Genomic DNA, 11,588 nt, shown 5'->3' with positions numbered 1-11,588 from the left:
GGAACTCTCCCTGTCATCATACTCAGTAGGCCATTGTTAGTTTCCAACCTCTGAGTTTGACCTCTCAGCCATGTTCATACTGTTCACCATTCCTTTTGTCTTGGGACACTTCTCCTCTCTGGCCTTTTTCAGCTCATGCTCTCTGTATCTCTGGTCCCTCTTCCTCAGTGAGTTCTGCTCAGTTGGTTCATCTTACTCTCCGTATGACCTATTGTTTCTGTGACTGGCTGGGGGGTAGCCCTACACCATCTGCATCTGCCTGGGTCTTCAGGCTCATCTCACACTGCTTTCCTCTGGTCCTCTGTGCCCTACCCACTTTGACCTGCCTCTAGGCTTTCCAGTGGGCCATGGTCAGTCTGACCTCTGGGCTGGAATACTCTTCTTTCCTCACTGACCTGTTCTTTACAGTCTCAGCTGAAATAGTCTTTTCTTAGGAATAGAGTGACCACTCAGTTTGCGGTTCAAACCAGGATACGGTTGAAAATGAAAAAAAGTTCTATTAATATTAACCCCAGGACAGCAGGTGTAAACTGGAACTGTCCTTGGTGGATGAACACATGGTCACCCTACTCAGAGTGGCCCTCTTTGACTTTCCAGATACGATTGGGTCGCCCTGTGCTCTCATTGCTCTCTGGATCTCAGTTCACAGTCCTTACCATGGATTGGTTTGCAGTGATACATTGGAGTGACTGATTCAACTCTATCTCCCCAATGGACTGTATGCTCCTTGAAAGCAGACGTGTCTCTGTGTGTCTTTGCCACTTGAGGCACATTGTGCTGCATAATAAGTTTTTAACACTTAATGAGTGAATACATCAATGACCACCTCAGATTTGTATTGTTGTGTGGAATGTACAAAGCATTTTTCACTTCCATTATCTTGTTTGGTTCCTATTGCACTTTGACACGTTTTCTTGTCAGTCTACAGAGGATATAAAGGTTTTGGTTGCTTAAGATCTCATACTAAGTGACAGAAACAAGTCTAGAACTCTTAGGTCTTCTGACCACAGTCCAGTCCTTTTTTTCCAAAAGGGGTTGAAGAAAAGAAAAGGAAAGATGACTCCCAACTATAGAACCTAGGTAACTGGGGTGATGGTACTGACCTTAAGAAAAATGGGGAGCAAGGGAACTGAGAAACATGGCCAATTTGAACTGCCCCATGAAAAGCCACATAGAATTCCAGGCTATAGAGTGCTCAGGGTAGAGCCACAAATGGTCCCTTACCCTCAGGGGGCATAAGGAGACAGGTTTTTATTGTTATTTTATTGTGGTGAAATGTACCCAACAAGATTTATCTTAACCATTTTTAAGTGTACAGTTTAGTAGCATTAAATACGTTTACACTGTTGTGCAACTATCAACACCATCCATCTCCAGAACATTTTTCACCTCCACAAACTGAAATTCTGTACCCATTACACAAATAACACTCCATTTCCCCCTCTCTCTAGCCCTCAGAAACCACTGTTTAACTTTCTGTCTCTATGAATTTGACTACTCTAGCTATCTCATGTAAGTGGTTTATTGCATTTGGCATAATGTCTTCAGGGTTTCATCTATGTTGTACCAGGTGCCAAAATCTCATTCCTTCTTAAGACTGTATGAATATACTCCGTTTTGTTAGTTGATGGACAGTTGATGGTGGACTATTTCCACCATGGCTACTTTGAATAATGCTGATTGTTTGTATATCAATATCTGTTCAAGTACCTGATTTCAGTTCTTTTGAGTAAATACTCAGAAGTAGAATTGCTGGATCATGTGACCATTTCATTTTCTGCAGCAGCTTTTTACATTCGCAATGCCTAAGGGTTCTAATTTCTCTATATCCTTATTAACACTTTCCTTTTTATTATTTTTTATGCTAGCCATCCTAATGAGTGTGAAGTTGTATCTCATTGTGGTTTTGATTTGCATTTTCCTAATGATTAGTGATGTTGAACATTTTTTCATGCGCTTATTTGCCATCTGTATGTCTTCTTTGGAGAAATGTCTATTGAAGTCCTTTGCCCATTTTAATTGTTTTTGCTGTTCTTAAGTTGTAAAAGTTTTAAAATGTATTCTTATACATGTATTTAAAATATGTTTAAATATATTCAGATGTATATCTGATACATACCTTATCAGATGCATGATTTTCAAATATTTTCTCCTATTCCATGGGCTGTCCTTTCATTCTGTTGACAGGTGTCCTTTGATGCAAAAAAGCTTTAATTTCAACAAATTTCAATTTATTTACTTTTTTTTTTGTTACCTATGCTTTAGTGTCGTATCCAAGAAGTCCTTGCCAAGTCAAATATCGTAAAGCTTATTCCCTATATTTTCTTCTAAGAGTTTAATAGTTTTTAGCTCTTATGATTAAGTCTTTGACTCATTTTGAGTTAGTTTTTGTATATGGTGTAAGGTAAGGGTCCAACTTCATTCTTTTTGCATGTAGATATCCAGGTTTCCCAGCAGTTGTAGAACAGAATGTCCTTTCCCCATCAAATAGTCTTGTCATCCTCGTCAAATAATTTGACTATATATATCAGGGTTGATTTCTGGGTTCTGTATTCTGTTCCCTTAGTCTATATGTTTGTCTCTATGCCAGTACCATACTGGTTTTTACTTTGGTTTTTTATGGTTCACTACAAAATTGATCAGTTTTTTTGGTTCACTGCAAAGTTGAGCAGAAGGAACAGAGAGAGATTTCACATGTTCACTGATCCTGCATATGCATAGCCTCCCCAACTATGAAAATCTCATGTCAGAATTGTTGCAACTGATGGACATACACTGGCACATTATCACCAAAAGTCCATAGTTTATATTAAAGCTTATTACTCTTGGTGGTATACATTCTGTGGGTTTGGACAAATGAATAATGATATGTACCCACTATTTTGGTATTATGTGGAGTAGTACCACTACCCTAAAAATCCTCTGTGCTCCACCTGTTCATGCCTTCCTCCCTCCCAATCCATGCGACCCCTGATCTTTTTACTGGCTCTGTAGTTTTGCCTTTTCCAGAATGTCATCTACTTGGAATCATACAGTATTGAGCTTTTTCAAATGGGCTTCATTCACTTAAGAATATTTACGAACCCTCCATGTCTTTTCTTGGCCTAATAGGTCATTTTTTAAGCACTTAATAATATTTCATTATCTGGATGCACCACAGTTTATCTAACCTGTTTACCTACTGAAGGGGATCTTGGTTGCTTCCAAGTTTTGGCGATTATTAATAAAACGCCTATAAACATTCATATGTAGATTTTTTCCTGGCCATAAGTTTTCAACTCATTTGGGTAAATGCCAAGGAGTATAGTTACTGAATCATATGGTAAGAATATGTTTACTTTTTAAAGAAACTGTCAAACTGTCTTCCAAAGTAACTGTATCATTTTACATTCCCATCAATAATGAGTGAGAGATCCTGTGCTCCACATCCTTGCGAGCATTTGGCGCTGTTAGCATTTTGGATTTTGACCATTCTAATAGTTGTACAGTGGGTATTTTATTGTATCTCATTGTTTTATGTACTGTTTTGATATCTATAGATTTGCTGTTCAGTTTTGGCATCAGGAAGTATGATAACTCCAATACATTCTTCCTTCTCAAGATTGTTTTGTTTATTTGGATTCCTTGAGATTCCACATAAAGTTTATGATAGATTGTTCTATTTCTTCAAGGGAAAAAAAGTCATTTGGGTTTTGTTAGGGATTGCATTGAATCTGTACATTGCTTTGGGTACTATTGACAATATAAAGTCTTAACAATATAAAGTCTTCTAATTCATGAACATGGTATGTCTTTCTACTTATGTGTTTCTTCTTTAATTTCTTCCAGCAACATTTTGTAGTGTTTGGCATACAAGGCTTTTGCCTCCTTGGTTAAGCTAATTCCTAAGTATTTTATTCTTTTTGATGCTATTATAAATGTAATTGTTTTCTTAATTTTCTTTTTGGATCATTCATGGTTAGTATATAGAAAAAACTGATTTTTGTGTATTGATTTTGTATCCTTTAACTTTGCTGAATTCATCTATTATTTCTAACTCTGTGTGTGTGTGTGTGTGTGTGTGTGTGTGTGTGATCTTTAGGGTTTTCTACATATAAGATCATGTCATCTGCAAACAGATGTTTGTGTCCTTTCCAATTTGATGCTTCATTTTGTTTTCTTGCCTTTTGCTCTGGCTAGATACTATGTTGAGTAAAAGTGGCAAAAGTGGGCATCCTTGTCTCATTCCTGGTCTTAGAGAGAAAGCTTTCAGTCTTTCACCACTGGGTATGATGTAAGCTGTGTATGCAGTTTTTAAAAAGATCTTCAAAAGAGGTGGGATTTTGAAATCCTGGGACCTATTTAAAATTGTGTTTCTCTCTGTTCTCAGCACCTAGAACAATGTCTGGCACATAGTCATTATTGAATGAATGAATTTTAAAAAACCCAGCTTCTCAAAACTGAATGAGCTAACGGCATTGCTGAAAGCAGTGTTGACTTGGGATTCATGAGGCTGGCAACGATTGAAGGGTGACTGTCAAGGTGATAAGGAGTCATTGGCTGTCTGCTGACATGTAGCAGGTGTTGGCCTCACATTTCATGCAGCACAGCCACTTGGATCTTAGTAAAACTTTGCCTGGATAGCTTGGTTTTTAGAGAAACTTTCCTGGTTAAGTTATTTTCTCCTTCTCTCTGTTAGCATTTAACAGCTGGAATAAAATAACATATGTTGTATCTCTTTGTATTTATGACTAGTGAATTAATAACTTTAGTCCATCGGATGCAACAAAAACAAGCAAAATGCTATAAATTATAGATGAAAGTTGTTCATGCTAATAGAATGTGTAACATATGCCTTACTTTGGCACAGCTTTGAAATAATGTGAATGATTTAAAGGGCTTGAGTCTGTTTGCCTTCATTTTAATTTGGAATAGTTGGAAAGCATTGAGTCACCACCATTTCATTAGTAATGCTATGTCCTTCCTTTGGAACTTAACTCTCTCAACTCTCTCATCTTAGGATGGGAAAATCAAGTGGTTGCATTTAATGTGTTGTCATCTCTCTTCATCTGGCCCTTTAATAAGCATGAATTGACATGTCTTCACTGTTTTCCTTTAACAAGGGTCATCTGAGTTATAGATTTAAAAAATGAATTCTGTAAGTGTAGAACTTGTTGGTAACTTTGAGAGGCAGTGGGATGTAGTGGAAAGAGCAGGATTTTCTGTCTCCTTGAGGGATTTCTATTTCCTAATAGCATGTGCAAAGAAGGGATAGATTCTAAGGATACAAGGCTGTCTTACAGGACCCAAGGACGGGGGTGGGACAGCCAGGCTCAGGAGGGTCTGGACTTAGGATCTAGAAGCCCTGGGAATTAAGGTCACTCAGTCTGTCACTATAGCCACATGGCCTTACCTTCACTTTTTTCTCTGCACCTGCTCCTTTCTTCTCTCTCAGCAGCCTGGCTGCCTTTGCTTCTTTGTGCTCACAGCTAAGCACAACTGCCCGGCTCTGGCTTTTTATCTTTTTCAGTTTGAGGGCCAGCAGGGGTGGATGCCTAACATGTCTGATTTCCAAATTCCTGGAAGAGAGAATCTGGTTGTCTCACCTTGAATCAGATGACCATTCCTGGGTTTGTTCATTTATTCATTCAAAAAGTCTTTATTGAAGCCTTTAACTGAGGCACTGGGGGATACATTCTGCCTTCACAAACTGTGTGTGTGTGTGTGTNGGTTGGTGACCTGAGAGCTGCAGTTTTCAGAGAAAGAGAAGTATGGTTTGGGATTCAAATAGACCTGGATTCAAATCCTGATTCCTCTCCTTTCTAGCTCTGTTTACTTTGGGCATATTAGATACCTTTCTCAGCCCCCATTTTCTCACCAGTCAAATGGGAATCGTTCTTTCTAGGGTAGTTACAAGGATCAAAATGAAAGGGTACTTGTAAAGCCATGAGTATTGTATTTGCTGCATAGAATCAGAACTCCACCCCTCACTGGGTGTGACCTTGAGCAAGTTCCTTGATCTGTCTGAAACTGTTTCTTCACTTATAAAATGAAAAAGGATATCATCTACTTCACGTGCTAATTTGAGGATTAAATCATGTTATATGTGCCAGGTCTCCGGGAATTTGTACATAATAGACACTCAGGATGGTAGCTGGTCCTCTGGTTCCTGCTAATAGTTACTTTTTCCCCTCTGTCTTCTAGTTCCCATTTGGCCGACGCTTGCCTTGTGACATCTACTGGCATGGAGTTTCATTTCACGACAATGACATATTCTCCGGCCAAGTGAACAAGTTTCCAGGTATCCGCTGTTATTGTTGATGTTGAAAAATGTTTCTAGGCTGAGTGTCAGGGTGCCCTCTTCTACGAGAACATGACAGCATTTTGAACTCAAACTCAAGGACTCCTAATTGGGACTTGCCACCCAATTAGGGCACCGCCACAGTGCCCTTACCTTGGGAGGGAAGCTAAGGCAGAGGTACTCAGGATCTAACCCACCAAGAGTTTAAAGACTGGAGGCTCAAAAACAAAAAGACGGGCTTTCCTGGTCTAACTTCACTCATGGAAGAACATAATCTTCACCTGCTGGGTTGTAATATGAGGGTAATGAGGGAATTATATTCTCAAAATGAAAAGCAATCGGCCATCTTACCTAAATTATTTGCCAGAAACAGAAGTCCCAAGATCCTAGGTTTTTGTCCCCAAAATGCTGTTAGCAGCTCCTATTTTCTTTAAGTATCATAATTGGAGGTACCATTTTAAAACGACATACACCAGTCTCTGTGTTGGGAATGACAGGCTGAGACAGTGGCTGTCTTTTACCTGGGGACATTATCCCAGTGAGGCTTTCCTGTAAGGGAGACTTGTGCCAGGAAAGTGTCAGAGCCAATACTTTAAGACACCCCCTCACTCCAGTCCCAGACTCCCCATATGCCTTCCCATTTTATTTTTAATCTCTCCCACCCTCTTCTGTTATTGATTGCTATTCATTATTCTTAATGGCTAAGTGAGGGGGGTGGTTAAGGGAGTGGGTATGCTCAGCGAGGAAGGAACATTTGGTGAAGCTGAGGGTGATCACACCCAAAGGGTCTTTCTCTTATATTCAGAAATTTTAACTCAGTATGCACAAACCAAACTATAATACAATATTAAAGAATTTTTTTTAAAAAAAGAGTATCACCCTCAATCCCATCCCCCATTTAACAAAACAACAATGTGAGTATTTCCATATTTCCTCCCAAACCTTAACCATATTTTTGTATCATTTTTATATGGTTGCACCCAGAGTGCCGTTGCCTGAATACAAGGTATTTTCTCTTACTGTGGTATCATTTATGCTTATTTTTTGAAAGGAGAGTCAATTAACCCTTTTTCTGGGGTGCCTGGATGGCTTGGGCCATAGATCATGTGACTCTTGATCCCAGGGTTGGGAATTTGAGCCCCATGGTGGGCCTAGCGCTTACTTTAAAGAAGATACCTTTTCCTTTGGCATATCCTATGCCGCGTCTTTAAGAAAACACCTCTCAGAAAACCCAGTGGCCATACATTGTACACTGGTGAGTTATGCCACTTCCACTAGGGGGTTTTAGTTAAGCGTGCAGACTACGGGGCCTCACATGACTCAGATTTGCTTCGAAGGATATAGGGCAGGAAACACAGCTTGCCAGCCAGTCGGTGGCAGTGCTGTCTCTGCAAAGGGCACCTGAGGCTAGTCTCACCCTTCGAGTGAAAGCTCAGGTACAAGGAGACAAGACCTACGTTGGTGAACGTGGGTCTGCCTTGGCTCAGAGACCCCCTAAGAGCTGTATCTCATGTAGCTACTCTAAAGCATGGCTTCCAGGGTCCTCAGCAGGGTCGTGTTGAGTTACAAGAATCATCGCATCAGGGAAGCCTGGAGCTACGGCTTCCTACCAGGTATTTATGCAATTTGCCGACCAGGGATCATTTTAACCATATGCTCTGTTGTCTAGTAACACAGCTAACTTTCTACCTTTATTGGTTTCCAGGGAAACAGAACTAGAAAATTAACCCAAGGTTAGAGGAGGAGGGAGGGTTGTGTTGGAGAACAGGACGATCCTGGTAGCCAGGATTCTTCCGCACAGTTTAATGGGATAGCTGTTATTTCCTCTGTCTTGCTGCTCATCAAAGGTGACTTTTTGATGCCACTCGAAGGACTTGCTGGGATATTCAAAGAACGTAATTTGAAAGAGAACAAACCTTTGAATGAGGACAGAATTCCTAAGACATGAATCTTCAAATGAGGCTTCATTTACATTTCTCCCTATTTGTTCATGCCTCATCTCATGGCTGAGAGTAAAAGAAGTCATAGCTATGGCTTTACTTTTGGAACACAAATTAGAGAAAAACACTCTCAACGGACTAGTTTCATTAAAGGTGATATAAGAATATTCATTCCAAAGAAGCAAGTTAGCTCCATCCCATATAACATGTGCCAGTGATTGGAACATATCATTTTCCACTTTGCCAACAGCAATTAATTAGTTCTAATGACAAAGCAGGCTCTCAAACCTCTAGGCAGAGAAGCAATGTGGCCCCACCCTCTGTCCTATGGCAGACAACAATTCTTAGCTATGACGTGATTCCAGAGGGGTGCGTACTGTGGCTCTAGTTTGTGTCCAGGCTTATCTTCTGTGTCTGATGTACCCCGTGACTGTAACAATGCATCTTGGATGCATTGTCTATCATGTAGACTAAGTTCTACTGGACGTGGCCAGCAGCATGCCAAATAAACTGGAGACCTTTGGGGATGCATATGGAAATGATTTCTTTTGTTTGTGTGGTACATTAGATTTTAGCCACTTTTCTATGCGCGAGGTCCTTCAAGATGTGTTGTTGTGTCTTAAATGATGAATTAAGACTTTCTATAAAAAGTAATCTGATTTAGATAGGTCCTTGGCTTTAAGAAAGTCCCAAACTGGCAATTCTCAGTGTATAAGCAACAGTTGTTTGCTGAGTTTCAGGGTCTGAGATGCACGGCCCCACATGACGGGTGTCGCCTGAGAGTCTACCTTGAGAAGGGGACTTTCTGGCGGCGAGGGAGAGGGTCCCAGAGAGGAAGCTATGGCGCAGCTGACTGTCAAGCCCTGGGTTGTGCTGGGGATACAAAAACAAGGAGAGAAGTCAAATACAAAATAAATGCTAGAGAAAGGAAGCTTTGGATGCCATGAGAGTTTGGAGCTAGGGCACGTGACCTAACTGAGATCTGCTTGGAAGGCAGACCCTGGAGAAGGGAATTGCCATGTGAACTGAGCCTCTAGGGGTGGATGGGCCTGACCTCCCTGCAAAACGAGGGAGCAGAGTTGGTGCAAAGACGTAGGATGTTTAGAGCAGGCTGCCCATTCAGTGAAGGGCAAGTGGCCCGTGATGGTCAGAAAGGGTCAAATGTGATAGGGGCAGTGGACAGGTGACAGGCAGGGACCAGAGGATAGCATTCTTACAGTCTGAAGGTCATGGGGAACCACTGAGAAACTGCTAAGCCAGAGAGTGACTTGGGTCAAGTTGCATTTTAGAAAGGCCAGCCAGAGGGATGCGTTGGAGGTGGGCAGAAGGGCTGAGCCCGGAAACAGAGGTAGAGCTAAGACGCCGCCGCAGCGTCCAGGCAAGAGATGAACTTATTGGTGGCAATGGGAACAGAGAGAGGAGGATGGTTCTGAAAGTATTTCTTTGTTGTTGAGGGACTGTAATGTGTTTTTGCCAAGAATTATCATTATCAGTGATATTGGGATTGAATAGTGCTCCTGACACAGCTCCGATTTTGTTTTGTTTCGTTTTTTAAAATTGGGTTAAGTAGTTCTGTGTGAGCAAGCCTAAGGACCAGACTATTATACTCTTGTGCATCTTCATAGGGGGTAAGACCCACCAGGCCTTGAGACTCCAGTGTGGCAGAGAAGAACCCAGGCCCAAGAATGGCAGGAGGCAAGTTCTTGGTGTGGGAAGCTCTATCCTGAGTTAGGGAGTTTTCCCAAATGAAAGGGGGAAATGCCACCAGAGGGACCTTGTTGAGGAACCCAGGTAGGCAGCCAGTCTCAAAAGAACCTGGAAGTAGGCAGCCGGAGGGTGGGCACATGGCTAAAGTCACAGGCAGGAGGCCCCTCGCCCTTGCTAGATAGTCTTGGGTGGAAGAGAGGAGGAAATCTGGAGGGAACCAAGCAAAGCATTGCTAAGGTACCAGGAGCAAAAGACAGATTACTGAAATCTGGGCACAAAGCAATGGAGAAAGCCTCAAAAAGATGGTTGAAATCCTCCTTATCTAATTGGAGTTCAAAGTCAAGGTCAAAGATCACCTTGTTCCCATTTTGGGGGTGGTGGTGGAGCTGATGGTTAGACCTAGAGCTTCTACCTCAGGTCAGAATGTATCTGAGAGCCTAGGGCAGGGGTCAGAGGGAGGGGTCACTTGCCACAGCTGCTTGGAGAAGGGAGGTGGCGCCTAGAGCCCGCAGAGCCTGCCAATGACCTCTCTTCTCACATGTTTACTCTGGGAACACGTGCTCTGGCTCAGCTAGAAACCCGGCTACTCTCATCAAGCATCTTACTGAGAGAAGATGACACTCCTTACATCTGTCTCAGAGCCACCAGCAGAAGCCCAGACGCCAGCAGCTTCCACATGGGGTGTAGCAGGGAGTTGGGGACGCTCTCTCTGGCAGCACCTGGAGGGAGCACAGCCTAGACATGGTGGAGGAACAAAGGGTTTGGTGGTAAGGATTGAAGGAGGTCTACACTGGTGCCTTCTGGAGACGGGCATTTAGGCAGAGGGGCGGTGAGTCATCGTCTACAGCCTGTGGGTCACAAGTGTCTGGGAAAAGCAGCCACTGGCCTGTAGGTTGTTTCCAAAGCTGGATGTTTTCAGTCGAGAAGTACCTGGAGACTGGCACAAAAGCAAGCTTGGGGGCACACCTGTCAGCTCGTGTGGGGACTTAAGATCCACATTACGGAAAGAGTCCAGCAGGTTTCAAATGAACATGTACTCAATTTGCTGGACACTGATTTTCGTAAGACTTTTCTGGAGCATTCAAACCACACTTCTGTGCTCACAGCACCTCTCTCTGTGTTGTGTGAGTTTGTCCGACCTGCTCAGGGGGTTCTGAAAGAGAACATTCTGTCATTACACCATTAAGATGCAGAAAGTACCACAACACTGTTTGGTCCGGAGGCTTCATCTGCTTGATGTAAGGTGCTGTATTAGTTACGAAGGGTTTTAGTCCAGTATGATAACACGGTATTGTCAAAGGAAAGAAAAATAGCTTCGAAAAAAAGTTGAAATTTTTGCTTTGTGCACTTTGTGTTTGGCCCCAGGTTTTCTAACTCAAAAATTCTAATTTCACAGGGGACTGAAAGGAAACAGCTATACTTTTCTAGGCTCATACTTATTTCTTGGGAAGCTCAGCACAGTGTCCTCAGTGAGTTTTCTTTAATATCGAAGAGTTCACGCCAGGGCACAGTTTATTAGTGCTTTTTAAGCTCCTTTATTTCTTATTTAATCCTTCTCTATATCCTTCTAAACAAGAACCAAGAAGCTGTGCATTGACATCTTGAATCTGCAATCTTCAGATTTATTGCTCTTTTTAATATGCCAAGGGAAGCAAGAAGTA

General features: G+C 41.9%; 1 protein-coding gene across 1 annotated transcript in view; it reads left to right on the top strand.

Moving 5' to 3' along the window:
- The window catches only part of TTLL11 (tubulin tyrosine ligase like 11), a 233,162-nt gene that overhangs the window by 43,665 nt on the left and 177,909 nt on the right, over positions 1 to 11,588 (top strand). The window contains 1 exon segment of the mRNA XM_077769746.1: positions 6,184 to 6,280. Within this exon segment, the coding sequence (XP_077625872.1) occupies positions 6,184 to 6,280 (97 nt within the window).

Source organism: Crocuta crocuta, unplaced genomic scaffold (genome assembly GCF_008692635.1).
Source record: "Crocuta crocuta isolate KB4526 unplaced genomic scaffold, BGI_CrCroc_1.0 scaffold95, whole genome shotgun sequence".
NCBI classification, from domain to species: domain Eukaryota; kingdom Metazoa; phylum Chordata; class Mammalia; order Carnivora; family Hyaenidae; genus Crocuta; species Crocuta crocuta.
The sequence above is the reverse complement of the archived record's forward strand: the minus strand, read 5'-3'. Positions and strand labels throughout refer to the sequence as shown.